Below are 27,711 nucleotides of genomic sequence, written 5' to 3' on the forward strand. Positions count from 1 at the left end.
TTAATATGTTTGTGGCATTTACTGACAGATCCCTATTTTTTCCCGTGTTGTTCTGGTTTTTTTTGGACCACACTTGGCAGAATTCAGAGGGAGATTTATACGAGAAGCTCGGGACCTAAGCATATGGGCCATGCTCAGGGCACGTTGTACTGTACTAATGGCTCCATTCCTGCAGATTAGAATTTCTAATTTGGGGTGGTTATGTTTATCTTGGACATAGTATTTGCTTTTAGTTTGTTTGTTTTTGGGTCACACCCAGTGGTGCTCAGGGGTTACTCCTAGCTCTGCACTCCTATATCGTTCCTGGCAGGCTCAGGGGACCATATGAGATGCCAGGATTCAAACCACTGTCCTTCCTGATTTGGCTGTATGCAAGGCAAATGCCCTACCACTATGCTGTCTCTCCAGCCCACTGTTTGCTTTATTTTGGAATTGAAAATGTTTTGAGAGCTAATAGTCACTGAAATATCTTTTGTGAATGCTGATTGATGATTCTTCACACTTAAGTACTTACCTTCTATGGTTTCATAGACTTTTTCTGTGGTTTATCTATTTCTAGAAGCCATAAAAGCAATTTAGGGTACAGAAAGGATCAGCTGATTTTGGGTTTGCTATGGAAAATGTCTGCTCTTATGGTTGCATGGTAAATTATGGAGATTGTCTAAGATAACCCGTTGGACATGAAGGAGGATTGTGCCACACCTGGCATTGCTCAGGGCTTACTCCTGGCTCTGTGTTCAGGGATCACTCTTGGCAGTACTTTTGGGACCTCTGTGGTGTTGGGGCTCAAAGCTGGGTTTTCCTCAAACAAGGCCTTATTTCCCCCCCCCCCCCCACACACACACACACACTCTCCATAAGAGCAGCTTTCTTTATCTGAGAAATGTACAGAATAGGGAGAATGTTTTTTGGTTTTGTTTTTAACAATTTCTTCCTTAATATACATATGGTTTATGGTAGTAGTTGTTTGAGGGCCACACTCAGTTACTTGCTGTAATACCTGTTTAGCTCCATTAAGTATATTTTTTTGGAAATACCAGGAGAACCAGTTTGAAATCTAAATCTCCATTGAAAATTGGGTCTCCACACTATCCTTGTTTACTTTTATTTGGAATGTTTCTTACTGCTTAGGATATCTTAAGGTAATTAATACCAATTGCTGCTCTCTCTGTAACTGGTATTTTTGCTTCTTTTTAGGAGGCCTGTGCCCTTCAGTACTACTTTTTGATACTTTGGAGGATATTAGGGATTTTGCCACCATCCAAAACTTACATGAACCAGCTGGCCACAAACTCACCTGAGATGAGTGAATGTGACATCTTACACACTTTGAGGTGGTCTTCCCGCCTTCGAATTAGCTCCTATGTCAACTGGATAAAGGTACTTAACTACTATAGGTTGATGATTTGTGGAATAATATTTTATAATTTCATTTGTTATACTTTTAAATTTGTTTTTTGCTCTAAGTTTGGCAAAAGGACTAAGATACTCCAAGTCTCCAAAGGTTTTTTTCCCCACAATTTTTCTTTTTTGGGAGGGAGGCACACCCAGTGACGCTCAGCACTCAGAAATCGCTCCTGGCTTGGGGGGCCATATGGGACGCTGGGGGATTGAACCACAGTCCTGAGTCAGCTGCATGCAAGGTAAATGTCCTTCCACTGCGCCATTGCTCCAGCCTCTCCACACTTCTTCTGAGTATAGCATGTAATTCCAGGGCTTGCAGTGTTGATGAATAATATTTACCCCTTTGAGATTTTTGCCAATTGAGAAGATAAATATCTTTAGCAGTCATAAGTGAATTCTATAAGAATATTATAATAACATTAACTATGTACATCACCCACCTCTTAGGGTTAAAGGAACAGTAATGACTGATGATTTTCCATCTACAGTATTCTGTTTTTTTCTTTTTTTTTTTAAATTTGAAGTACTGTGATTTACAGTATTGTTAATAATAGAATTTCATGCACACAATATTCTAACAAGTCTTTTTTTTGGGGGGGGGGGGAATCACACCCGGTGATGCTCAGGTTACTCCTGGCTATGCGCTCAAGAATCACTCCTGACTTGGGGGATCAAACCGCAGTCCATCCTAGGCTAGCACCAGCAAGCAAAGCAGATGCCTTACCGCTCTGCACCACTGCTCTGGCCCCCTTTTTTTGTCCTTTGAAAAGTGCAATATTAGTAGGAGTTTAAAAATCTTTGTGAGTCTGCATGGGCATACTGCAATCTGTGATTGGTAGGCTCAGTCAGCACAGAAATTCCAGGTTTAGCACCATCAGCAAACTAACCTGTAATTTTATAGCAAGCATACTTGTTCCAGAGTTGTAGAATTTCATTTTTATATTATCAGCCAAAGTTCTAGGTATAGCTTGGGTCACTCCCATACCTGGGACATGAGACAACTGATAGGCACCCAAGCCTTCTAAACCGCTGAACAAAAGCTTAGCAACTAGCAAGAACACTCCCTGCTCTGACATGTTCAGTGATCCTAATGGAATCAGCTAGTTCTGCATAATCAAGCCAGACCTGTGCCTTTGCACAGGGGAACATTCTGGATTGTTGTCATTCATGCTACCAGGCAAGTAGCCATACCTGAACTGCTTTATGAAGTTCGAGCTGGCTTAGGAGTATGTACAAGCCACAAGCAAAGAACTTTTCAATAGGTTATGAAGGATTTAGACTAGTGATCTACTGATTTTTTTTTTTTAATCCCCAATAGGATCACCTTATCAGACAGGGAATGAAGGCTGAACAAGCTGGTTCTCTCCTAGAACTGGCATCTACTAAGTGCAGCTCAGTGAAATACGACGTTGAAATTGTAGAAGAATACTTTGCTCGGCAGGTATGTTAGTTTTGAAAACAATGACAAAAATTGACTTCTGCGATAGCCTTTCGCCACAGCTAATTCATTCTTTGGTATTTTTGAAGATTTCTTCATTCTGTAGTATCGATTGTACTACCATCTTGCAGCTCCATGAAATACCTAGTCTGCAATCCATCTACACCCTTGATGCTGCTATTTCGAAGGTCCAGGTCTCTTTGGATGAGCATTTTTCTAAGATGGCTGCTGAGACTGATCCTCATAAGTCATCTGAGATAACGAAGAACCTGCTTCCAGCCACACTGCAGCTTATTGACACCTATGCATCATTCACAAGGTGTGGTAAGCTGGCTACCCAGAGAGATAGTGGAAATGGAGACTTTTGAATTTTGGGGTGGTTTTTAGGGACTTGAAAATTCTTCCAGATGAGGGCTGGAGAAATAGCACAGTGGTAGGGCGTTTGCCTTGTACACAGCCGATCCAGGACAGATGGTTGTTTGAATCCTGGCATCCCATATGGTCCCCCGAGCCTCCAGAATCAATTTCTGAGCGCAGAACCAGGAGTAACCCTTTACCATTGTCGGGTGTGACACAAAAACCAAAAACCAAAAAGAAAATTCTTCCAGATGAGAAGTTTATAGTTCTAAGTACTGTTCAGTCTTTGCAGATTCCCAGTGACATGAAATTAAAAAAATATTTTTTCTTGGGGCCAGAGAGATAGCCTAGCGGTAAGGCATTTGCCTTAAATTCAGCTGTTCCAGGACGGATGGTGGTTCAAATCTTGTCATCCCATATAGTCCTCTATGCCTGCCAGGAGCGATTTCTGAGTGCAGAGCCAGGAGTAACCCCTGAGTGTCACCGGGTGTGGCCCCAATACAAAACAAAACACACACACACGCAGCATACATATAAAGTATTCTCTAAGCTTTTGTTAAGTGCTGGGTAAATTAATACACACATGCACACACACACATTGGCATACATATAATATTTCTCTAAGCCCTAATATATATAGCACCAGTCTTCTGAGGTGGAAGGAGAGAGGACCAATAATAATGTTCACTGATTTTCAAGCCCATTTATCCTGAAATTACACACACACACACACACACACACACACACACACACACACACACACTGAGTCACACCCGACACACACACACATTAGGTCACACACACACACACACACACACACACACACACACACACACACACACACGGCAAATGCCTTACCTCCATGCTATCTCTCCAGCCTTTTTTTTTTTTTTTTTTTGGTTTTTGGGCCACACCGATGATTCTCGGGCTACTCCTGGCTATGTGCTCAGAAATCGCTCCTGGCTTGGGGGACCATATGTGAAGCCAGGGGATCGAACCTCGGTCTGTTCTAGGGTAGGATGAGCAAGACAGATGCCTTACCTCTCGCACCACCATGCTGGCCCCTGGAATAATATTTTAGAATTATTTTATAGATTGGGATGGGTTTATATATTTGTTTGTTTGTTTTTGGGCTACACCCAGTGGCGATCAGCAGTAACTTCTGGCTCTGGGCTCAGAAATCACTCCTGGCAGGCTCGAGGGATCATATGGTATGCCAGGGATCGAACCTGGGATGGCCATGTGTAAGGCAAATTTCCTACTCACAGTGTTAACTCTCTGGCCTCAGATTGAGATATATTTTAAGAAAGAGTTATTCTTGGACTTCTTCTGAGGTGTCAGGAAAAGGCTTGCATTTTAATTCATAGATTAGAATGTGCAGGTATTTCAACTTGTCTAGGATTAGTTTCTTCTAATTATGATGGGACTAGATTTCTTCATCTTTTACATCTTTATTTTTATTTTAGAGCCTATTTACTGCAGAACTTTAATGAAGAGGGATCCACTGAAAAACCTTCCCAGGAGAAACTGCAGGGCTTTGCTGCTGTTCTGGCTATTGGCTCCAGTAGGTGCAAGGCGAACACACTGGGTAAGTGTGCTTGTAAATGAGTTTTGCTACTACTACTATTATTACTGTTGCTTTTGTTTCTCCCAAATTATTTACTGAATTTGTTATTGGTTGGAACCTTATATTAGGCATTGGCAAAGGTTTCTCCAGTCTGGGTCACACTCAGCTGTGCTCAGGGTTGTTGACTGGTTTCAGAGTTTATTTCTGATAGGCTTTGGTGGGTGGGGAGAAACCATAGGGGTGCTAGGGATCAAATCCAGGTTGGGTATATAAGGCAAGTGTTTGTCCTATTGGCCTTAGTTTTTGTCTTTTGTTTTTTTTGGGGGGACAACACCATTGATGCTCAGGGGTTATCTTAGCTATGTGCCCAGAAATCTCTCCTGGCTTGAGGGAACCATATGGGACGCTGGGGATCGAACCTTGGTCCGTCCTAGGCTAGTGTTTGCAAGGCAGATGCCTTACTTTTAGTGCCACTTCTCCGACCCCTGTTTTGTTTTTGGGTCAGACCCAGAGTACTCAGGACTTACTCTGGTTCTATGCTCAGGAATCATTCCTGGTGTTGCTCTGAACCATATGGGATACTGAGAAATAAGCCCTGAGCATAACTGGGTTTGGCAAAAAAAACAAAGAACTAAAAAATGTGTATCTTTCCTCTCATGATTTCATATTCTCACTCTCACCTCCAGGTCCAACACTAGTTCAGAATTTACCATCATCTGTGCAGACTGTATGTGAATCCTGGAACAACATCAATACCAATGAATTTCCCAACATTGGATCCTGGGTGATTATCTTTTTAGTCGGAGTAGAAGTTTAGATCTCTGACTATTTTGTGTTCTATTCCTTTTTTACTTTCTCTGTTTCATTTATGTGTTCTTTAAACTTTAAGTTTCTACTAAGAGATCTTTTTTTTTTTTTTTTTTTGGTTTTTTTTTGGGCCACACCCGTTTGACGCTCAGGGGTTACTCCTGGCTATGTGCTCAGAAATCGCCCCTGGCTTGGGGGGACCATATGGGACGCCGGGGGTCCTTCCTTGGCTAGCGCTTGCAAGGCAGACACCTTACTCCAGCGCCACCTACCCGGCCCCCTACTAAGAGATCTTGATTTGCTACAATATTTTCTGTTCCTTGAAATACTCAAATGCTTCTAAGAAGTAGCTCTATTATTTTATAGCCACTTTATTACTATGGGTCTTAATCTCTTCAGTTTTTTAGGTTGGTTTTTTTTTTTTTTTTTTTTGGTTTTTGGTTTTTGGGCCACATCTGGTGGTGCTTAGGGGTACTTCTGGCTCTGAGCTCAGAAATCACTCCAGGCAGGCTCGGGGAATCATATGGGATGTTGAGAATCAAACCCAGGTTCATCCCAGATTGACCGCATGCAAGGCAAACTGCCTACTGCTGTGCTGTCTTTCTAACCACATATTCATTTTTTAAAATGTTGGAATAAGATTGTATTAAATATTAAGCGACTGGTGTGTGTTTTTTTTTGGTTTCTTTTTTTTTTTTGAGTTTTTGGTCACATGAATTCTAAAGATAACTTCTGTTATTTGTGCACTGCCAATGTTACTTGGTGGAAACTGAGTTTACTCCTGAACACACTAATGCAGACTGTGTGGTCACTGGTACTGAATGCCACCAAAATTATACCTGGTAGTTCTAGGGAGCTATGTGGTGCTAGGGATCAAACTCAGCACCAGCATGTAAACCTTGTGTACCACCATCCATTTGGTCAATCTACCTCCTCTCTTTTGTCATCATTTTGTGGAATAGCTTTTTATTTTCTGTAGACTTTTAGAAGTCTTGTTAAGTCTTTTGTCAAGTTTACTGATACTGTGTATGCTCTAATTTGTCTATTCCATAATTACAGTTCTTTGGAAAAGCCAGGTACCATAATCTTGTTATCTCTGCTTAGTAATCATGATGTCTGTTTATATCACCCATCAATAGTATATGGGCAGTTAAGACTTGTGATTGAAGTCTGTTGCAAAATCCAGGTGCTTTTAAGTTTTTTTTGTTTTGTTTTGTTTTGTTTTTTGGGGGGGGGCCCACACCTGGTGACGCTCAGGGGTTACTCCTGGCTATGCGCTCAGAAGTCGCTCCTGGCTTGGGGGACCATATGGGACACCGGGGATCTAACCGCGGTCCATCTTAGGCTAGCGCAGGCAAGGCAGGCACCTTACCTCTAGCGCCACCACCCGGCCCTGCTTTTAAGTTTTTAGAGACAAATGATTTTTTTTGTTGTTGTTGTTTTTGATTTTTGGGTCACATCCGGTAGTACTCAGGGGTTGGCTCTACGCTCAGAAATCGCTCCTGGCAGGCTCAGGGGACCATATGGGATGCCGGGATTCGAACCACTGACCTTCTGCATGAGAGGCAAATGCCTTCCCTCCATGCTATATCTCCGGCCCCGACAAATGATTTTATAATCTCATAGTTAAATATCGTATATTTGAGTAATTGAAATGTTTTGTTTGTTTGATTTTTGGTTTTTTTGTTTGTTTGTTTGTTTGTTTGTTTTGGGATCACACCCAGCAGCGCTCAGGGGTTACTCCTGGCTCTATGCTCAGAAATCGCCCCTGGCAGGCACAGGGGACCATATGGGATGCCGGATTCGAACCACCATCCTTCTGCATGAAAGGCAAATGCCTTACCTTCATGCTATCTCTCTGGCCCCAATTGAAATGTTTTTTAAAGTTTATTTGTGTTGAAACTGGAGAGATAGCACGGGTCGGGCATTTTTTTGACTACCTGAGATGCTTTAGCTGATTCCTTTATCTCCATCCCAATTGCTACTAATTGCCAGCTTGAGGCCATTGTTCATAAAACGTTAGTGGAATATTAGTTTATGTCATTCTATTTCAGTCTCTCCACTCCACACACACTTGAATGTTTTTTTTTCCATACTAGATAGACATTCTACTCATTGATATCTGTTTTCCTCCTTTCAGCGCAATGCCTTTGCCAATGACACCATTCCTTCAGAGAGTTACATAAGTGCCGTCCAGGCTGCTCACCTGGGAACTCTCTGTGGCCAGAGTCTGCCTTTAGCTGCTTCCCTGAAGCACACCCTCCTCTCACTGGTCAGGTTAACTGGAGATCTTATTGTGTGAGTATTTATTATTAGTCCCATTGGCTTTTGATACTCAGATTCTGTGATAGTGGGGAACAATGTAAAGCAAGCTTTAATAGTTAAGTAATGCTTTTTCTGTATGCTTTGGTGTAAAGAGAACCTATTGCTATGGATTCTTACCTAGGCTGATTTAACAGTTGTTCTTCCTTTAGTGTTTGTTTTATTTTTTCAAAAACGATTGTTGGTTTTAAATTATGCTGTGATTTGTACTGTCTTGGGTTTAAATTTTTAAGATGATGAATCTGAAATATCGTTTCTTCAGAATTACTTTGGTAGTTAGATTTTGCAGAAGTAAGAATTAGAGCAGACAGTGGGTAGATTATTTTGTCTTTTGTTGTTCTTATTCCAGGTTTTGATCCTTAAATAAGCCAGGCAAGTCCCTTACAGCTGCACTATATCCCTGGTCCCTATAAATTTGTGTTCCTATAAATTGGTCATGGGTAAAATGACTATATTTCATTATATTGATTCCAGTGCTGGGGCTATAGCTGAGTGTAGAGCATGTTTTTGAGTGTATAAGGCTCTGGTTTGGATCCTTAGCACCCTCTTCCCCAGATTAGTTATTCCAAGTCCTGACAGTTCTTTTAGAAAAATTGTCTGTTGTTAGCTTAGATTTCTACTATTTTTTTAAAAAAATTATTAAAACACAGCTTATTTTCATTCAGTGTTTTTATAAGTAGATTTTCATATAAAAATTATTTTTATGTTGATACAGTAAGAAGAATAAAGAATTAATATAATTTTACTTATCTACAAAATGGAAATAAAACTGGAATAAGAGCCTTGCCTAATATAGATGGGCTGCATTTGCAGCTTTTAGGAGAATATTCATTAACCGGGTTCTATTTTCTTGTCTTCAGTTGGTCCGATGAAATGAATCCACCACAAGTAATCCAGACTTTGCTCCCTCTTCTTTTGGAGTCAAGTACAGAGAGTGTTGCTGAAATCAGTAGTAACTCCTTGGAGCGCATCCTGGGCCCTGCAGAGTCTGATGAGTTCTTGGCTCGGGTTTATGAGAAACTGATCACTGGTTGTTACAATATTTTGGCCAATCATGCAGATCCCAATAGGTGAGCTTATTTAAGGAGAACAGTCTTATGACCTTGTACCACCCCTGTCTTTATTATGTCCTAACTTAATAGTTTGTTAAGAATGGTTCTAGGGTCCTAAGCAATAACACAATGGAGAGGGTGTTTTGCCTTATATGTAGCCATCCCAGGTTCAATCCCTGGTATCTCGTATGGTCCCCCAAGCCTGCAAGACAAATTCCCTACCCACTATTGCTCTGGCCCCCAAAGATGCCTAGTATTGGGATACCCTGTTTTTGCTTTTGTTGTGGAATCCTGGTTTTCATTTTGGGTTCTTGTTCTTTTCATGTCTTTTTCCCTCCTCTACCAGCTCCCACCCTCGTTTCATTTTGTGGAAACATTTTTGCCATGCAGGAATTAATTATATAAAGCACTATTTTTCACAGTGTGTGATACTGCCCCAAGGCTGCTGGCCTGATCTATCAGGGACACTATTCTTTTGTCTGATTAAGGCAGATAGATTTCTAGGGGGACATTGAGTGTTAATTTTTAATATTTTGTTTTTTTTTTTTTCTTAGAAGGGGTGTGTTAAGCTATTTAGGTTTGGGAACCTCTAATCATAAATATTCCTTCAAAAATAATAGTTACAAAAGCAGGGTTAGAATTCAGTTTCAATTACATTCCCTCTATCACTTCCCGGTAGAGAGAGCAACAAAAAATTGAAGCGCTATTATTAATTTGAAGTACTTTGAAGATCATGTACTTTTAGTCACTGGTTATTAGTTCAGATTTTTGTCATTTTTCAAAAAAATTACTGTTTTTTTTAGTTTTATGCCAAATTTGAGAAAAACTGTTGAAAATTATCCTGAAGGGTTAATTATAAACTTTGGGTCTGTAACAATTAGTATTAGGACACTGAAATGGGCTTTTTAAAAATTCATTTGTTTTGGGGGACCTCACCCAGAGGCTTGTACAGAGGCTCTGTACTTAGGAATGCTCCTGGCATGGCAGGGTTTGGGAGACCATATGGTTTGGTGGGGATCAAACCTGGGTCACCATTTTGTAAGGCAAGCATCCTATCCATTGTACTATTACTCCAGCCCCTAGACTTCGTTTCTTTTTCTTTTTTTCTTTTTCTGGTTTTGGGAGTCACACTCAGCAGTTCTCAAGGATTGCTTTTAACTCTGTATTCAGGAATCACTCCTCGGGGAACCATATGGTATACTAGGGATTAAACCTGGGTTGGCTGTTTGCAAGGCCAAGCACCTTACCCGCTGTTCTGTTGCTCCTGTCCCCAGACTTTATTTCTTACCTTTTCTTTTTCCTTTTGATACTCAGTGGGCTGGATGAATCCATCTTGGAGGAATGTCTTCAGTATTTAGAAAAGCAGCTGGAAAGCAGCCAAGCTCGTAAAGCTATGGAAGAATTTTTCTCTGACAGGTTAACCATTTCTTTGTTTTATTTGTTTTTCTTTATTCAACTCTTCTTAGTAACTTCTGATATTTCTTGAGTATGTTGATTTAAGTATTTTTAGGTTCTCCCAACAGAGGCACGTTTCTGTGTCTGTTGACTTAGATATTCTTTCTCTAGGAATACTTAGGGCCTGCATAATAGCCTATATCGTAAGAGGATTCAGGCTAATTGTTGACCTCATGAAGTTATTGATTAAAGGGCTAATTTTACGAACACTTGTTGTTGACCAATGCCCTAAAGACTTGAGATTGTGGGAACATAGCAGTGTTATTTGAGACATTAATGTGATCTTCCTTTTTCTGTACCTTCTTGCTTCCTAGTGGAGAACTTGTACAGATCATGATGGCAACAGCCAATGAAAACCTCTCTGCTAAATTCTGCAACCGAGTTTTGAAATTTTTCACCAAACTCTTCCAGCTGAGTGAGTGACAGCTTTTAATAATCTTCTTATGGGAACTTTGATGTCCAGCTAAGACTGTGCCTATCTTTTGCCTGCCTGTAAATTTCAGTATAAAAATGCTAACAAGTGGAGAGAATCCCCCTTTAAAAAGTTTGGAGGAAAGTTGAAGTCATCTCTTCTTTTTGTGGTTCATAGTTAACGCACCCCTCCACTCCCCCAGCCCCCCAACCGCCTTCCTTCACTGACTTTGGCTTCTCTTCTGTCCCTAGCTGAAAAGAGCCCTAACCCAAGCCTTCTCCATCTCTGTGGCTCTCTGGCACAGCTGGCTTGTGTGGAGCCTGTGCGTCTCCAGGCCTGGTTGACTCGCATGACTACATCACCTCCTAAAGATTCAGATCAGCTGGATATGATTCAGGAGAACCGGCAGCTGTTACAGTTATTGACTACTTACATTGTTCGGGAAAACAGGTAGAAAAGAACAACTGCTGTCATACCAATATCCCTGACCCTGACCTTCGATGAATTAAGAGCATCTGCAGTGTTATTTCTGTATCCCCCCTCTCTCAGACTTAAGGAAACCTATTGTGTTCTTTCATTTGGGGTGTTGTTTGGAGAGTACAACCTCTGAAGTAATGCCCACGGGTCCTTGTGCCACTCCCTTTGACACTGTTCCAACAGTATGACCCTGATAGTTTCTGTTTGGGGACCCAATGATGCTCAGGGCTGCGCAAGCCCAGGGGTTGCTTGGGCCCACCAGGCTTTGTCCTTGCCAACCATGTACTCTAGCATTCTGAGCTTCCGTCACAGCCCTTACGCTCTCTGATTTTTCTGATGGAGAAATCATTTGCAATGACTTGGACTGTGATTTTCCACATAGGTGGATGTTTCATACTCTAGTATCCCAAGATTAAAACTGGGCTTTGGTGTTTTAATGTTTAAAACTTGGCCTAACCATTAACCACTTTCTAAGAAGTACATAGAAGAAGATTCTGTGCATATACTGAGCAATTTGCTCATTCTTTCTACTAGCCAAGTTGGAGAAGGAGTGTGTGCGGTGCTTCTGGGCACCCTGATCCCCATGGCAACTGAGATGCTGGCTAATGGAGATGGAACAGGTTTTCCTGAGCTGATGGTTGTGATGGCTACCCTGGCCAGTGCTGGGCAAGGTGCTGGTCATCTTCAGCTTCATAATGCTGCTGTGGACTGGCTGAGCAGATGGTAAGAGGCTGAATTTAGTGAAATCTACCTGAGGTTATCCCCATTGCTCTCAGTGAAGGAAAGGGCAGTTAGTTGTAGCTTGCAGTTAAATATAAAAGAAACTTGAACCCCCCAAAAAAAAAAAAATTTAAATTTGGGCCCGGAGAGATAGCACAGCGGTGTTTGCCTTGCAAGCAGCCGATCCAGGACCAAAGGTGGTTGGTTCGAATCCTGGTGTCCCATACGGTCCCCCGTGCCTGCCAGGAGCTATTTCTGAGCAGATGGCCAGGAGTAACCCCTGAGCATTGCCGGGTGTGGCCCAAAAACCAAAAAAAAAAAAAGAAACTTGAATCTTTACCTTCTTTTGGTGCTGATAGTCAGTACCTCAGTTCACTTTATGTTTTGGTTTATTTATTTATTTATTTATTTATTTATTTTTATTTTTTCTTACTCTTTTTAAATTAAAAAGTTCTAAAAGATTTTCTTTTTAAGCCACACTTAGTCGCTAAGCTCAGGGCTTACTCCAGGCTCTGTGCTCAAGGTAACATTCTGGTGGGACTCTGGGGTGCCAGGAATCAACCTGTATCAGCTTGTATGCAAGGCAAGTGTCTTGCATACTATACTGTCCCTCTGACCCCCTGTTCACTTTCAACTTCCTGATTAATTTTTTTATTGGAAGTACTAGGAGTTGAACCCAGTTCTCATGTGTTTAAGGCATGCATTTTGCTGTTGAGCTACATTGCTGGCCCTAAGGACTGAATTGTTATTTATAGTTCCCTGCTGCTTATTCCAAGAAATCTTAAAAAGTATACCAGATATTAGTGACAAGACTTGAGCACCCCAGACCTCTGACTGTGTCCCCTTTCCTTTTTTGTTTCCTTTTGGGACAGCAAGAAATACCTGTCACAGAAGAATGTGGTTGAAAAACTGAATGCCAATGTAATGCATGGAAAGGTGAGAAAAATGAATAGTGACACTGTCAAGGAATAGTGATTTTTTTTTATTAGCTTTGTGACCTCTTTCCTATTAGTTTCTGGCCACCCTACAGAAGATAGGTCTCTACATCTCCGGAGTTGTAATTGCTAATTGCATGTCTCATCCCTTTTCTGGGCAGTAAGAAGTGAGGAAATATTGGGGGAAATAAGCACCTACTGGAATCCTTCTTAAGACATAGTCAATTTCGGGGCCAGAGAGATAGCCTGGAGGTAAGGCGTTTGCCTTTCATGCAGAAGGACGGTGGTTCGAATCCTGGCATCCCATATGGTCCCCCAAACCTACCTGGAGCGATTTCTGAGCATAGAGCCAGGAGTAACCCCTGAGCGCTGCCGATTGTGACCCAAAACAAACAAAAAAAGATTTAGTCAGTTTCTACTATTTTAAGATATTGGTATGTGATGCCAAACCAGCTTCCACTCTTGCTTTGTAACTGTGTACTCTGAGGATGTGTTACAGAAAGGTTACAGGTCACTATTTTGGCAAATGGGGTTGAAGTTGATAGAAGTGTTGGATTTCTGGGATTTTCCCCCCTACCCATTTCCAGAGCTTGACTTAAGTAGCTTAAAGCTGATAACTGGCCTCTGAGACTGACCACCTTCATATCTCCGTGGTTTTGTTTTTTTTTTTGTTTTGTTTTGTTTTTTTGGAGGGGGGTGCCAGTGACACTTAGGGGTTACTCCTGGCTATGCACTCAGAAATCGCTCTTGGCTTCGAGTACCATATGAGACACTGAGGAATCGAACCGTGGTCTGTCCTAGGTCAGCCACGTGCAAGGTTAATGTCCTACTGCTGCACCACTTCACTAGCCCCTTATCTCCCTGTTTTTTGGCTAATATTTATACTTCAGCATTGTACTGTCAGAATGCAGAGTGAAGGTATTAAGGAATCTGAGGTTTTGATGCCAGAGTATTCATTGTTAGCAAGCATGAACTCCCTGTAGTGAGTTGCGACAAAATTTGTTGTTTTGTTTCTGAAATTAGTCCTCCAATAAATTAATTTTAATCCCAGCAATTTAAGCAGTTAAATATAAAAGCCTGATATATGTATATCTGGGTTTTGTGTTACACCTGGTGGTGCTCGGGGCCAGAGCAATAGTAAACGCTTGCCTTGTATATGTCTGACCTGGTTTTGATCTCTGGCATCCCATATGTTCTCCCCCACACCCCTGCCAGGAGTGATGCCTCAGCTGAGAGCCAGGTGTAACCCCTGAGAACTGCCAGTTGTGGCCCATAAATAAAATAATTGCTAATGGTAAGATAAATATTAATGACGGCCTATTTGTATTTTTGCCTGCAATTTTACGCTTCCTGTTTTCAGTTTCACATCACTTAAAATAATTTCATAAAGAACAAAGTTTATAGCTTATAATGAATGAATATGCTCTTTGCTGTATTTGCTGACTAGCTGCGTATGGTCATAGTGCATAAAGTTCAGGAAATAGATAATTAAAATGTGTGTTTGGGGGCTGGAGTGATAGTACAGCGGGTAGAGAGTTTGCCTTACACATGGCTGACCTGGGTTTCAATCCCCAACTTCCCATATGGTTCTCCCAATGCACTGTCAGATGTAACACCTGAGCATTGTCAGATGTGGTCACACCCCAAACAAACAAACATGTTTGACCTTTAATAACATTCCTTTGTTTTGACTTTATTGGTAGAAACTTGAGAAACCTTTCACATAATAAGCAGTTGTGAAGAAATGAATTTTCTATGGTACTGTGTTGTTCTTATAGCATGTGATTGTCCTGGAGTGCACCTGCCACATTATGTCTTACTTGGCTGATGTCACCAATGCTTTGAGCCAGAGTAATGGTCAAGGTCCAAGTCACCTCTCTGTGGATGGGGAGGAACGGGCTATAGAGGTTGACTCAGACTGGGTGGAAGAGTTGGCAGTGGAAGAAGAGGACTCCCAGGCTGAGGATTCAGTAAGTACCAAGGAACTACCAGGTTAATTGATGACATCCCTAGAGAGCTAATGCCACAGACCTCTCCCTGATTCTTTCCTAACCCTGATGACCTATGCGTCTTATTGCTTTCTTCCAATGGAGAGTACATTATAAGGATCTCATTTCTTGGGTGATGATTTTAATAAGTTTAAATAACTTCTTTCTATAGCCACTTTTTTCTGCTTTTCCTCATTTCCTACACGCACAATTATGTTTCAGGAATGAGTTCTTTATGGGGTCAGTCTGTTTCCCTGCATAAGGTATTAAAAACATGTATGCTGTATGGAGGAATATATTTCTAATTTGGACATTATTTTTGAAGGATGAAGATTCTCTCTGCAATAAATTATGTACTTTCACCATCACTCAGAAGGAATTCATGAACCAGCATTGGTAAGTACAGTTTTTCTTCTCTCAAGGGAGAGTCTTTTAGGTTTTGATTGTTGGAACTTCTTACTTCATTTGTGGTTTCTTGATCTTTATAGGTACCACTGTCATACCTGCAAAATGGTTGATGGTGTTGGTGTGTGCACAGTGTGTGCCAAGGTGTGCCACAAGGATCATGAAATTTCCTATGCCAAATACGGATCTTTCTTTTGTGACTGTGGAGCTAAGGAGGATGGGAGCTGCTTGGTAAGAGAGCTGACTCTAAAGGGCTCTAAAGATGACATGTTGGTAACAGGATGGTACTTGCTTAATGTAAAGTGGGATGTTTTCATATCCCATTTTTGGTGGGCTGCATCTAGGAGTAAGTTCTGTCATTAGTTGTACCATCATGGCCCAAGCTTATTTAGAATGTTAGACTTAGGGCTGGAATGATACCCCAGTGGACAGTGTGCTTGCCTTACAAGTGACCAACCTGGGTTTAAATCTGGTCTCCCTGTATGGTCCCCAGGCTGTCAGGGAAAAGACTTTGAGCACCACTGGGTGAAACCCCAAAATAATAATGGAGTAGCGGGAAGGATGTTGTTCTTATACATTCTTAAAGATGGTCAGTTTTGTTTTTTCTAAACGTTCGTTCAATTTTAGGTATATTCATGGTATGACTTATTCAAGTAGAGTAAGATAATAAGTGAATGTCAGTATCATGAAGATCAGAACTCATATTTCTGAGTATCATTTAAATGCTAAACTTTTTTTTTTTGGTGGGGGGTTGGGCCACACCCGGCGGTGCTCAGGGGTTACTCCTGGCTATCTGCTCAGAAATTACTCCTGGCAGGCACAGGGGACCATATGGGACGCCGGGATTCGAACCAACCACCTTAGGTCCTGGATTGGTGCTTGTAAGGCAAACGCCACTGTGCTATCTCTCCGGCCCCTAAGCTATTTTTTTTTTTTAATTTTTTATTTATTTATTTATTTATTTTTGGTTTTTGGTTTTTAGGCCACACCTGGCATTGCTCAGGGGTTACTCCTGGCTGTTTGCTCAGAAATAGCTCCTGGCAGGCACGGGGGACCATATGGGACACCAAGATTCAAACCAACCACCTTTGGTCCTGGATCGGCTGCTTGCAAGGCAAATGCCGCTGTGCTATCTCTCTGCCCCACCTTTATTTTTTAATTTTTATTGTGACCAATGTGAATTACAAGTCTTCCCAATTATATTTAAGGTACATAGTGACAGTGAATTAGGGCCATTCTCCCCACTAGTGTTGTCCTTTCTTTACCTCTGTTCCCAGTATACATCTCATACTGCCCCCCTTGGCCCCTTGGACTGCTAGTATAACAGGTCCCCTTTGTACATAGCTTATTGTAGGTTGGGTATCTTGATTCTGTTGTCGTTGACTGTGGGTTTAATATTTAGGTCTGATCATTTTTTATTTCCATTCAGTGTTCATGCAACTGTTTGCTCCTGGTACCATCCTCTCCCCCCCCCCCCCAAATTTATGAGGCAGAACAAGATAATTCAAGTTCTGTGGTTCTGTTGGGGGGGGGGAAGGAAAGCTGGGAGGAGTCCATCTAGCTATCAGTATCAATTTAACTTAAAAGAAGAAAGGGAAACAAAGCATCCAGACAAGCAATAAATAACAACAACAATAACAAGACAAATAAAAGGGGAGGTGGAATAAAAGGAAGGAGGGCTGTTGTGGCAAGGTTTTGCTATATTTTGTTTTTTTTTGTTTGTTTTGTTTTGCATAGGCACAGTAAATATTGGGGAAATTGAAAAGGAAATTTCCTTGGCCTAAGAGAAACAGGGTTTCTCCACCCTTGAAACATACTGCCATGGGAACAACTACATGCTCTGGACATGCTTACATTCGAATCCCAAGGTCTTTTTATGGCGCCAGGAAATAATCTGCTTAGTTGTGATTGACAAAAACCAGTCCTCTGTAATTAAAGATCTTGGTGTTTGCACAGGTCATAGGACGAAGTCTAGGATAGAATATGATTCTAGAAGTTCTGCTCTGTCACGGTTGTTGTAGTCAGTCATCTATATTTAGTGATCTTGGTTTTTGCACAGATCCTAGGACGAAGCCTAAGAGTCTTTCCTTATGGTTCCAGAAGTTCTGCTCTGTCCTGGTTGTCAAAGTCAGACCTCTGGAATTAGAGATCTTGTTTTTTGTACAAATCCTAGGCCAAAGCCCAGGCAAGGGTCTTATTGGTCTCAGGAAAAGTTCTGCTCAGCCACTGTTCATTCAGTCTTCTGTAGTGATCTTGGTATTTGCACAGAGCAAAGGATGGAGCATCTTCTGATTCATCTTACCGTTAGGTGATAAGGTAGGGTAACCTGTTCTTAGATCAAGTTGTTGCTATTTCCTCGTCAGGGTATCGTATTAACCTGGCGCAAGTTGGTGTCAGAGCAGTATTAGGGACTCCCCGAGGGGAGTTTGATTCCTGGTGCTGTTGCAGGGAACTGTGTCGGTTCTACGGTTGGGATCTGGGGTTTGGGGTTGAACGATCACTATCTGATCACATGGAGTCTAAGTTGAATCCCCATGACAAATGTACAGGGTGGAAGGCACCTCTGTATTATTACATTTATGGGTTCTTATCCTTAGTTGATAAGAGCTTGTTTCTATACATAAGATTTCTCCCTTTTTAGTATGCCTATGCAAAAGGAAATGGTGCCATATTATATTGCTTATACATTTGGGGATAAGAATATCAGGCTCTATGATCTCTGTGCCCTGGTTTTGACCTGAGATTTTATTCCAAGCAAGACTTTCTCCTCTAAAATTTCATACCAAGCAGAACTGAAACAAGTGAAATTTAAAAATACTATGTATATAAAATTTAAAAAAAAAATAAAGGATGGAGGAAACTACCTTTACCTTTGGAAATAAACACACTAGGAGGTATAACTGTTGAGGTATTAAACATACAAGGAAAATATAGATATCCTCATTAAGTCTTTTGAGATATTCTTGGAGGGAGAAAGCTACTTTCTTTGGGCCAGATTTTCTTTGATGATCTTAGTCTGTGGGGTCAGCTTGCAGTTTTGCACAAGAAATCAGACCAGAGAGTCACAAAGGAAAGTGTATTTTGGCCGGGGGATGTTGAGCAGCAGCATCTTGGATCTTACTGAGCCGGACAAGCTTCCCTCTCTGCTGCTTTCCCTTCCACTTTTTTTTTTTTGGGGGGGGGGGTCACCCGACATTGGTCAGGGTTTACTCCTGGCTCTGTGCTCAGAATTTGCTCCTGGCAGGCTCTGGGAATCAAATCCAGTTCCGTCCTGGGTCTGCCTCGTGCAAAGCTAATGCCCTACCACTGTGCTATCTCTTCAGACTCTCCCTCCCAATATTATTAGCCAGAATTTAACATAAATCATGACCTGAGGGTCACGAAGGGTTAATATAATTAAGGGCACTTGGCGCTAATTAAAGGTGAAAGGAAAAAGTAGTGATTTTACAGATGTATGATAACATTAGTCTTTTGTTGTATCTGTGGCAAAAGCTTTGACCTGATGTTTTGTGTCCCTAGGCACTAGTGAAACGAACACCTAGCAGTGGCATGAGCTCCACCATGAAGGAGTCAGCATTTCAGTCTGAATCCAGGGTCTCCGAGAGTCTGGTGCGACACTCTAGCTCCTCCCCCGCTGACAAAGCTAAAGTCACTATCAGTGATGGGAAGGTTGCTGACGAAGAGAAGCCCAAGAAGAGTAGCCTGTGCCGCACAGTCGAGGGCTGCCGTGAGGAACTGCAGAACCAGGTGGGGCCTTGATTGTGCCCTGTGCCCTGGCCAGAGCAGAGAACCTGGCTCATGCGTACATGATGCACAAGGCTTTCCATGCAACACCATAAGGGGAACTTGAAGTTGCCATGGCATGTTTCTAAATTTAACAATGGTTTGTCACTACATCTTAGTGAAGGACTAGTGATCAGAGAGTATTGTTGAGGAGGATTGTGGAAGAGGAAAAAATGGTGGGTTAATAATCTAGTGAGCCCTTTTCAAAAGTACTTTTTTTTTTTTTTTTTTTTTTTTACAGAAAAGTGATTTCAGTAATTATTTTCTCAATTATCCCAAGGATGGTAGTTCCTTAAAAGCATTTGTAGATGCATAGAGAAAAGTTGATTAGATGAATAGTGAGTGTGTTTAAACATTTATGGCATGTCTATGAAATTCCTGTTACGGAACATTGTTTCAGATTTAGTAGCACAATGGCAAATTGACTGGGATCAGATCAACTTACATGGGGTAAATGAGATGATAGCTAGAATTCAAGTTGGAAACTAGGAAATTAGATTTAGACAAATCTGCTGCAGAATTATTTGTTGACCCACTGTTTTTTTTGTCTTCTTTCCTCCTCCACTTGTGTGTTTGAAATTATTCCAGGCCAATTTCTCCTTCGCTCCTCTTGTGTTAGGACATGCTCCGTTTCCTCATGGATGCTATTCAGACCAACTTTCAGCAGGCATCTGCTGTGGGGAGCAGCAGCGGGCCCAAGCAAGCCCTTCGGGAGCTGCATACAGTGGAAAAAGGTGGTTGAGATGACAGACCAACTGATGGTGAGTGTGTCAGAGTCCTGAAAGTTAGGTGTGCTAAGAGCCAGCAAGTTTTCCAAGATCTGAAAGGTTTATGTTGGCACTAGAATTTTCAGTCTCAACCATTAAGAAATTACAATTGTCATTCAATGAGATAAGTAGTATATGAAGTGTCTTCTAAAGAAGGGAAGCTAGAGATAATTCAGTCTTATTTTCAACTTCATATTATATATGGTCTGCCAAGATAGGAGGTATTTGACATTTTGGCAACTGATTTGTAAACTTCTGCTCCATATAAAACAAAACCTCATTAAGCCTCTTCCTGGGGTACACCTGACATTCAGAAATAGTTATTTGTCCTTTTTGTTTGTTTGTTTGTTTTGGGCCCACACCTGGCAGTTGCTCAGGGTTATTCCTGGCTCTGCACTCGGGAATTACTCCTGGTGGTACTCAAGGGATCATATAGGATGCCAAGGATCGAACTCAGATCAGCTGCTGTACTTTCACTCTGGCCCCTTGTCATTTTTTACTGAAAGTTCTTTAACTTTTAGCTCTTCTATAACTTAAGTTGTAAGGTTCACATCATTATACACTTGGAAAGCTGCTGTTTAACACCAGAACTGGTGTGATTTCCCCAGCTTCCCGAGCAGTGAGGAGTCAAGTGTCAGCAATTCTGAAAGGGAGCTGTGAAAGTGAACGGACAGGAACATGAATAGCTTGCACAGGGTGACTCTTCATAAGAAAAAATATTCCCTTGTAAATATGCATACACTCATATATTCAGGTATTAAAAATTAGCCACAGTTTTAGAACAGTGGGGTTTATTTTTGTTGTTGTTGTTGTTGTTTTTTGGGTCACACCCAGCAGTGCTTAGGGGTTACTCCTGGCTCCAGGCTCAGAAATTGTTCCTGGCAGGCATGGGGGACCATATGGGATGCCGGAATTCGAACCGATGACCTTCTGCATGAAAGGCAAATGCCTTATTACCTCCATGCTATCTCTCCGGCCCCTAGAATAGTGGTTCTTAAGTAAAAAATTTCTATTTATATTAAATATGAAACTAAAGAGTATTATTGTGACTCATAAAACTGTTGGCTTTTGTTTTCTATTTTATTTAAAAAAAAATAGGGCTGGAGTGAGAGCACAGTGGGTAGGGCATTTGCCTTACACGCTGCCGACTCGGGTTTGATCCCTGGCATCCCATATGGTGCCCCCAGTACTGCCGGGTGTGGTCCTCCCAAAAAAAAAAAATAAATAATACTAATTTAGGTTTGGGGCCATACCTGGCAGTCATCCAAGGCTGTTCCTGGGTCTCTGCTTGCTGTTTTCTTTTGAAGTTATTCGGATACCATATGTGATGTTAGGAATAGAACTTGAGATCAGCTGTACACAAGTCAAGTACTTTCACTTCTGGACAGTCTTTCTGTCCTAAAAGCTAACTTTTAGTTTTGCCAAGTTAGATCCTGAGAATACTTTCAGTCTATTATTGCCATCATTATTATTTAAAAGGAACATTTTACGTGCTCTTTTAAACCCAGTATTTTGGGGCTGGACAAAGAGAACATTAGGGAAAAAGCTTTGCCTTGCATGTGGCCACTTGAGGTTCGATTGCTGTACTACTTTGATCTCCAGCCCGCAGCCCCAGGAGTGATCAGAGCATCTAGCAAGAGCAAGCCTCTGGGTCTGACCCAAAATTAGAAAACAAGACCCGAAAACTTTGAGGCTATGGGTATAGTTCAGCGGCGCAAAGTTCTTAACTAGCATGAGAACGAGAGGACACTGGTTCTAGCCTTGGCATTGTGCATGCTGTTCAAGTATAATTCTAGGAGCTATGCTGTTTGATATTCTCTTTTTTTTTTTTTTTTTTTTTTTTTTTGGTTTGTTGGGTCCACACCTGTTTGACAACTCAGGGGTTTACTCCTGGCTATGTCGCTTAGAAATCGGCCCCTCGGCTTGGGGGTGACCGTATAGGACCACCAGGGGATCGAACCCGCCGGTCCAGGCCCTATGCTAGCGCTTGCAAGGCAGACAGACACCCTTACCTCTAGCGCCACCTTCCCGGCCCCTGTTTGACATTCTTGGCAACAAAGTGCTGTTTCTAATGCACTGTTTGCCAGGTGTATGTAAGCACCATAGACCAAACTAATAGAGAGTAATGGGGTTTGACTAGCTGTGTCCATCCTGGTTTTTGATCCCTGCCTCATCACATACAGTCCTTGGGACACTGCCAACAATGATCCTTCCAGTGCAGTGCCAAGAGTAAACCCTCAACATAAAAGTCATGTAAGCTCTAAGCATAGCAGGTTATGACTCTCACCAAACAAATAGCTAAGATCTGCAGCCAGGTACACAAGCTTCTTGGTGAGCACCTCCACTAAAAGTGTACACTAGCACCATAACTAATGTGTGCAAACTATAGCATGTATGAATGGAGCCAAATTTACAATCTTCTGTCTGCACAAAAAATAATTAAAGGAAGGATGGTGGCATGCACCACCTCTAAATTTCTACTTGAATTTAGCTTTATGAAACTGCATTGTAGTTATTGATTGACAGTTATTTAGATACAGTGCTAAATGGCCCCATGAATTAGAGATCAGAATTCTTTGGGTTTTTGGGAGGTGCCAGAGAGATAGCACAGTGGTAGGGCATTTGCCTTGTATGTGGCCAACCTCGGGAGGACCTGGTTTGATTCCTGGCATCCCCATCTGGGCCTCAGCCTGCCAGGGCGATTTCTGAGTGCAGAGCCATGAGTGGCCCCCTGAGCGCACTGGGTGTGGCCCCTAAAACCAATAATAAATAGATAAATAAAGTTAAAAAATAATAAAATTTAAGAGAAAGAATTCTTTGTTTTTGAATGACTAAATTGTGAGATCTCAGTCAAGTGAGTTTCGGGTGAGTCCACTTGGTCTTTTTTGTCTTACTCTTGCTGATTCTCTGCCTCCTTTGCCAGGTTCCCACCTTAGGCTCCCAGGAAGGTGCCTTTGAGAATGTTCGAATGAATTACAGTGGTGACCAGGGCCAGACTATTCGACAGCTAATCAGCGCCCATGTGCTCCGGCGGGTAGCTATGTGTGTGCTCTCTTCTCCTCATGGGCGCCGCCAACATTTGGCTGTCAGCCACGAGAAAGGCAAGGTGGGTCATCCGAGAACTTCCCTCTCTTTCGGACATGCTTTTCTTAAGTTCTAAGCCAGAAAGGTAACTATACTCAAAATGAGCATCTGGAACCTACAAAACTGTGTATAGGGACATATAAAAATACTTCAGACACTGAGTACATGAACTTTTCTATGTGACCTGAGACCTGTAGTTAAACTAAGAATTCAACTTCATTCTGACTAGAATGAGTCCTCCTAGTCAGTAAATTTTCATTCAAAACATATCCTTCAAAGCCCCCAGCAAAATAATTGAATAGTAAATACCTTGGACAGTCTTGCTCAGTATGCTTACTCTGTAGATAACAGGCTTAATAAATTATTATTGTTTCTTTGCAGATCACTGTTCTGCAGCTTTCTGCCCTCCTGAAGCAAGCAGATTCCAGTAAAAGGAAATTGACACTGACCCGCTTGGCTTCTGCCCCGGTCCCCTTTACTGTGTTAAGCCTCACTGGAAATCCCTGCAAGGAAGACTACCTTGCTGTTTGTGGGCTGAAGGTAATACTTTTTCAGCTTGACCTGTAGGTCTAGATCCTAGTCACCTTTTCTTCCTTGTTCTCTGTGGCACTACATTCTCTTCTTCAGTGTCAAAATTAAAACCTAAAAAGGCGGAGTTTGGCACAATAGCACAGTTGGTAGGGCATTTGCCTTGCACAGGGCCAACTCAGGTTCAATACCTGGCATTCCATATGGTCCCCTGAGCCCACCAGGAATGATTCCTGAGTGTAGAGCCAGAAGTCACCACCAAACCACCCCTCACCCCCTATACACACAACAAACTTAAAAAGGCAGTAGAAGCAGCTAGAGGACTATAGAAGCCTAGGTTTGACCCCTCACCAAGTAGTCTCACAAACACCTATGAGATGAGTACCAAGCTGGGAGTAGTACAGCACCCACTTACTATTCCTGCCCCTGCCCCCAAAACACACATAGACACACTTCTTCATTTCCTTCTTTCTTTTCTCTCTTTCTCTCTCCTCTTTTTCCTGTCTTCTATCTTTCTTTTTCTCTTTTTGTCTCTCCTTTTAGTGGATGTGGCCCCAGAACAAGAGGCATTGAAATGCAGAAGGAAAATCTGAATTTGTTTCTAGGTGTTTCAGATTTCTCTTTATAATGGAAATGCTCTGTTCATTCTTAAAGCCTGGCTTGACTAGTGGATGGATGCTTTCTGTAGTACAAAGGCTGAAAATAGTAGGAGAGAAAAGGAAATGCTAGAACTCTGAAATGAACTAACCTACTTTATAACTCACTTTTTAACTGTTTTGCACCTTGAATTGTCCTGTATCTAGGACTGCCATGTTTTGACCTTCAGTAGCTCAGGCTCGGTTTCGGATCACTTGGTATTGCACCCCCAGTTGGCAACAGGAAACTTCATCATCAAAGCTGTGTGGTTACCTGGCTCACAGACGGAGTTAGCAATTGTGACTGCAGACTTTGTCAAGGTACAGTCACAGTTACATGATATGGCCCTGGATGACTTTATTTTAAATCTGTGATGTTTGATTTTTATGATATGCTTGTTTTTTCCAGAAATTAAAAGGCATCTATCCTAACCTTTTTTTTTCCCTTTTGTTACTCTACTGTGAAGGAACTTCCTGGGTGTGTATAGGCAATATAAAATTGATTCGAGTTCTACTTTGCTGTACTAAAGTCACAGGCATTGCAATACATAATGTAGAATTTATTGGTTCCTCTCTCCCCATCTCATTTCTTGAGGGGAGGTGGACAGATCCATCACTTGGGTGCCTGTGGCATGGATGATGAATGCTCAGTACTCATCAGTTACAGATTTTTAGATTTATAAGCATAATTTGGGGAATGGAACAGTAATAATACTCCCTTTATTTTGTACCTCTTCTTCCTGCAGATTTATGACCTATCTGTTGATGCCTTGAGTCCAACCTTCTACTTTCTCCTGCCAAGTTCAAAAATTAGAGATGTTACTTTCCTCTTCAATGAGGAGGGAAAGAACATTATTGTAATAATGTCTTCAGCTGGGTACATTTACACCCAGCTCATGGAAGAGGCCAGCAGTGCTCAGCAGGGACCCTTCTATGTCACCAATGTACTAGAAATCAATCATGAAGACCTGAAGGTTAGAGCAAATGTTTCTTCTGTCACTTTTATTTGCTAATGCTTGCTTCTGTTCCAGATTTAACATTTCCTTTATCTTGTTCAACTTTTGCTTTTTACTTGCTAGCAGAAAGCTTAATCTTTTTAAACCTAACTAATTTTATTTGATAGTTCTTTGTTGTTGTGGCGTTTATTTAGAATTTGAGTAGGGATGCACATAATCAAGATATAAGATGAATATCAAAATATCAAAACACCAGGACTAGAGGAAACTGTTCTCCCCTCCTGCGAATTTATGGCAGTAGTTTTGTCTTTGTCCCTCAGGACAGTAACAGCCAGGTGGCAGGTGGTGGCGTGTCTGTGTACTACTCCCACGTGTTGCAGATGTTGTTCTTCAGCTACTGTCAGGGCAAGTCATTTGCAGCCACCATTAGCCGCACGACTTTGGAGGTATTGCAGCTCTTCTCCATCAACATCAAAAGGTGGGCTATGAGAATTTGGTGTTCAACTCCCACAGCCCCCATTCAGCAGTTCTCCATCCTTTCCCTGGCACTAGAGTCTTTTAGGGCTTTCCTCTATAGTCTTGAAAAAGCCAAGCAGTGTACATTGTCGATCGTGTGGTTCTCTGCATGGCTTATCCTCCACACTGAGGAGCCAGAGCTGTACTGGTAGAGCTTCACTTTTACTCCAAAGGAAAAGTGGTAGGGAAGGCAAAAATGTGATTTTAATATAGTTGAATTTTGCTATGGGACTGTTAAAAGTTTCCCCAGTTGTCACTCTGCTAGTATTCTTTGTTTCTAAAAACTAATTTTCCCTTCTGGGAGGAATTTCTCACTAAATAAAACATGGATTGAAATAAATGTGAGACATCTGGTTAGATTTAAGTCCCTGGACTGATGTATTACACTCGGGGTTAAGTCTTCAGTGATGGGGCCGGAGCAATAGTGAAGCAGTAGGGCATTTTCCTTTCACACAGCTGCCCCAGCACAGACCTGGATTCAATCCCCAGCGTCCCATATAGTCCCCCAAAGCCAGGAGCGATTTCTTTTTTATTTTTTTTTTTTTTTTTTTTTTTTTTTTTTTTGGTTTTTGGGCCACACCCGGTGACGCTCAGGGGTTACTCCTGGCTATGCGCTCAGAAGTCGCTCCTGGCTTGGGGGACCATATGGGACGCCGGGGGATCGAACCGCGGTCCGTCTCCTAGGCTAGCGCAGGTAAGGCAGGCACCTTACCTTGAGCGCCACCGCCCGGCCCCTCCAGGAGCGATTTCTGAGCACACAGCCAGGAGTAACCCCTGAGCATCACTGGGTGTGGTCCAAAAAAAACAAAACAAAAAAAAGGTCTTAAATTAAGAGAACTATTAGAGAGCAAGGAATTTAGTACCCTTATGGTACAAGTCCTGGGTTTTACCCTGAAGGGTGAGAAGCATGGGGTAGGAGGAGGAAAGAAGAAACAGATATTCTGTGATGATTGACGCTAGGGATTTTTTTGTCTCTGTAGTTCCAATGGTGGCAGTAAGACATCTCCTGCCCTTTGCCAATGGTCTGAAGTGATGAACCATCCTGGCTTGGTGTGTTGCGTCCAGCAAACAACGGGTGTGCCATTGGTAGTTATGGTGAAACCAGACACTTTTTTGATCCAGGAGATTAAGACTCTTCCTGCTAAAGCAAAGGTCAGTGTCAGGTTCCTTCTATCCTTGATCACTTGGCTATGAACCTCTTCTGTTTATGTATTTGCCTAATATGTCACTTTTCCAGCTGAATTCACTAGAGATCTAGAAGGATTTCAGCCACTTTCTTGGAAAGTGGAAAGGCCCACTATTTAGTTGGGCCTTTCTCTGCCCTCCGACTAACCCCCAGCTAATACGAGTCCAGTTGCTTCTCTCTCAGTAGCTTCTGGTTTGTAGGTCTGGTCTGGGAATTAACATCCTTCTCTGTTCCCTGCTCTTAGATCCAAGACATGGTTGCTATTAGGCACACAGCCTGTAACGAGCAACAGCGAACAACCATGATTCTGCTGTGTGAGGATGGCAGCCTGCGCATTTACATGGCCAATGTAGAGAACACCTCCTACTGGCTGCAGCCTTCCCTGCAGCCTAGCAGTGTTATCAGCATAATGAAGCCTGTTCGGAAGCGCAAAGCAGCTACCATTAGTAAGGCTCTGTCGCAGCAGACTGGGGAGGGGGCAGCACTTGTCCTTCTTTGTGTGTGAAGATTATTTGATTGGGGTGGTAGAGTTTACATTAGTTTCTGTATTACTGTTTGATGCTTGCAATGTCAAATACACATGTACCCACCACCACAATGTAAATAGCCCTTCACTGGCTTTCCTCATTCCCCAACCCTTTATAGCCTTGGGGAACAGCAGTTTGTCATGTTTTATATAGACTGAGAGATGAGCTGATTTCTTAAAAGTAGAGCCAAGCTTTTCAGACCAGCATAGTTTTATGTAGCTTTTAGAACACATTGCACAGATAGCAGGCAATTATTACCTCTCCAATTCAATCCTACAGTCTGTAGGTGCTTAGTAAAGGATCTCTCTTGGGCCCTCAGTGAAAATGGTTTGCCTGACATGAAATACGAAGAATGAGCTGACAGGTGTAGATTTCTTTGGCTACTTTTCC

At 42.0% G+C, this 27,711-nt stretch overlaps 2 protein-coding genes across 2 annotated transcripts in view; one reads left to right on the forward strand and one right to left on the reverse strand.

Moving 5' to 3' along the window:
- The window catches only part of HTR6 (5-hydroxytryptamine receptor 6), a 742,605-nt gene that overhangs the window by 422,103 nt on the left and 292,791 nt on the right, over positions 1 to 27,711 (reverse strand). The window lies entirely within an intron of this gene.
- The window catches only part of UBR4 (ubiquitin protein ligase E3 component n-recognin 4), a 123,764-nt gene that overhangs the window by 36,633 nt on the left and 59,420 nt on the right, over positions 1 to 27,711 (forward strand). The window contains 26 exon segments of the mRNA XM_049772526.1: positions 1,198 to 1,380; positions 2,723 to 2,845; positions 2,932 to 3,161; positions 4,666 to 4,787; positions 5,453 to 5,550; positions 7,714 to 7,871; positions 8,756 to 8,965; positions 10,262 to 10,363; positions 10,717 to 10,817; positions 11,066 to 11,264; positions 11,826 to 12,014; positions 12,884 to 12,947; positions 14,725 to 14,916; positions 15,260 to 15,330; positions 15,423 to 15,570; positions 18,859 to 19,086; positions 19,711 to 19,740; positions 19,742 to 19,858; positions 19,860 to 19,883; positions 22,813 to 22,995; positions 23,355 to 23,513; positions 24,305 to 24,457; positions 24,883 to 25,110; positions 25,413 to 25,570; positions 26,589 to 26,760; positions 27,039 to 27,240. Of these exon segments, the coding sequence (XP_049628483.1) occupies positions 1,198 to 1,380; positions 2,723 to 2,845; positions 2,932 to 3,161; positions 4,666 to 4,787; positions 5,453 to 5,550; positions 7,714 to 7,871; positions 8,756 to 8,965; positions 10,262 to 10,363; positions 10,717 to 10,817; positions 11,066 to 11,264; positions 11,826 to 12,014; positions 12,884 to 12,947; positions 14,725 to 14,916; positions 15,260 to 15,330; positions 15,423 to 15,570; positions 18,859 to 19,086; positions 19,711 to 19,740; positions 19,742 to 19,858; positions 19,860 to 19,883; positions 22,813 to 22,995; positions 23,355 to 23,513; positions 24,305 to 24,457; positions 24,883 to 25,110; positions 25,413 to 25,570; positions 26,589 to 26,760; positions 27,039 to 27,240 (3,844 nt within the window).

The sequence above is a fragment of the Suncus etruscus genome, chromosome 4 (genome assembly GCF_024139225.1).
Source record: "Suncus etruscus isolate mSunEtr1 chromosome 4, mSunEtr1.pri.cur, whole genome shotgun sequence".
NCBI lineage: Eukaryota > Metazoa > Chordata > Mammalia > Eulipotyphla > Soricidae > Suncus > Suncus etruscus.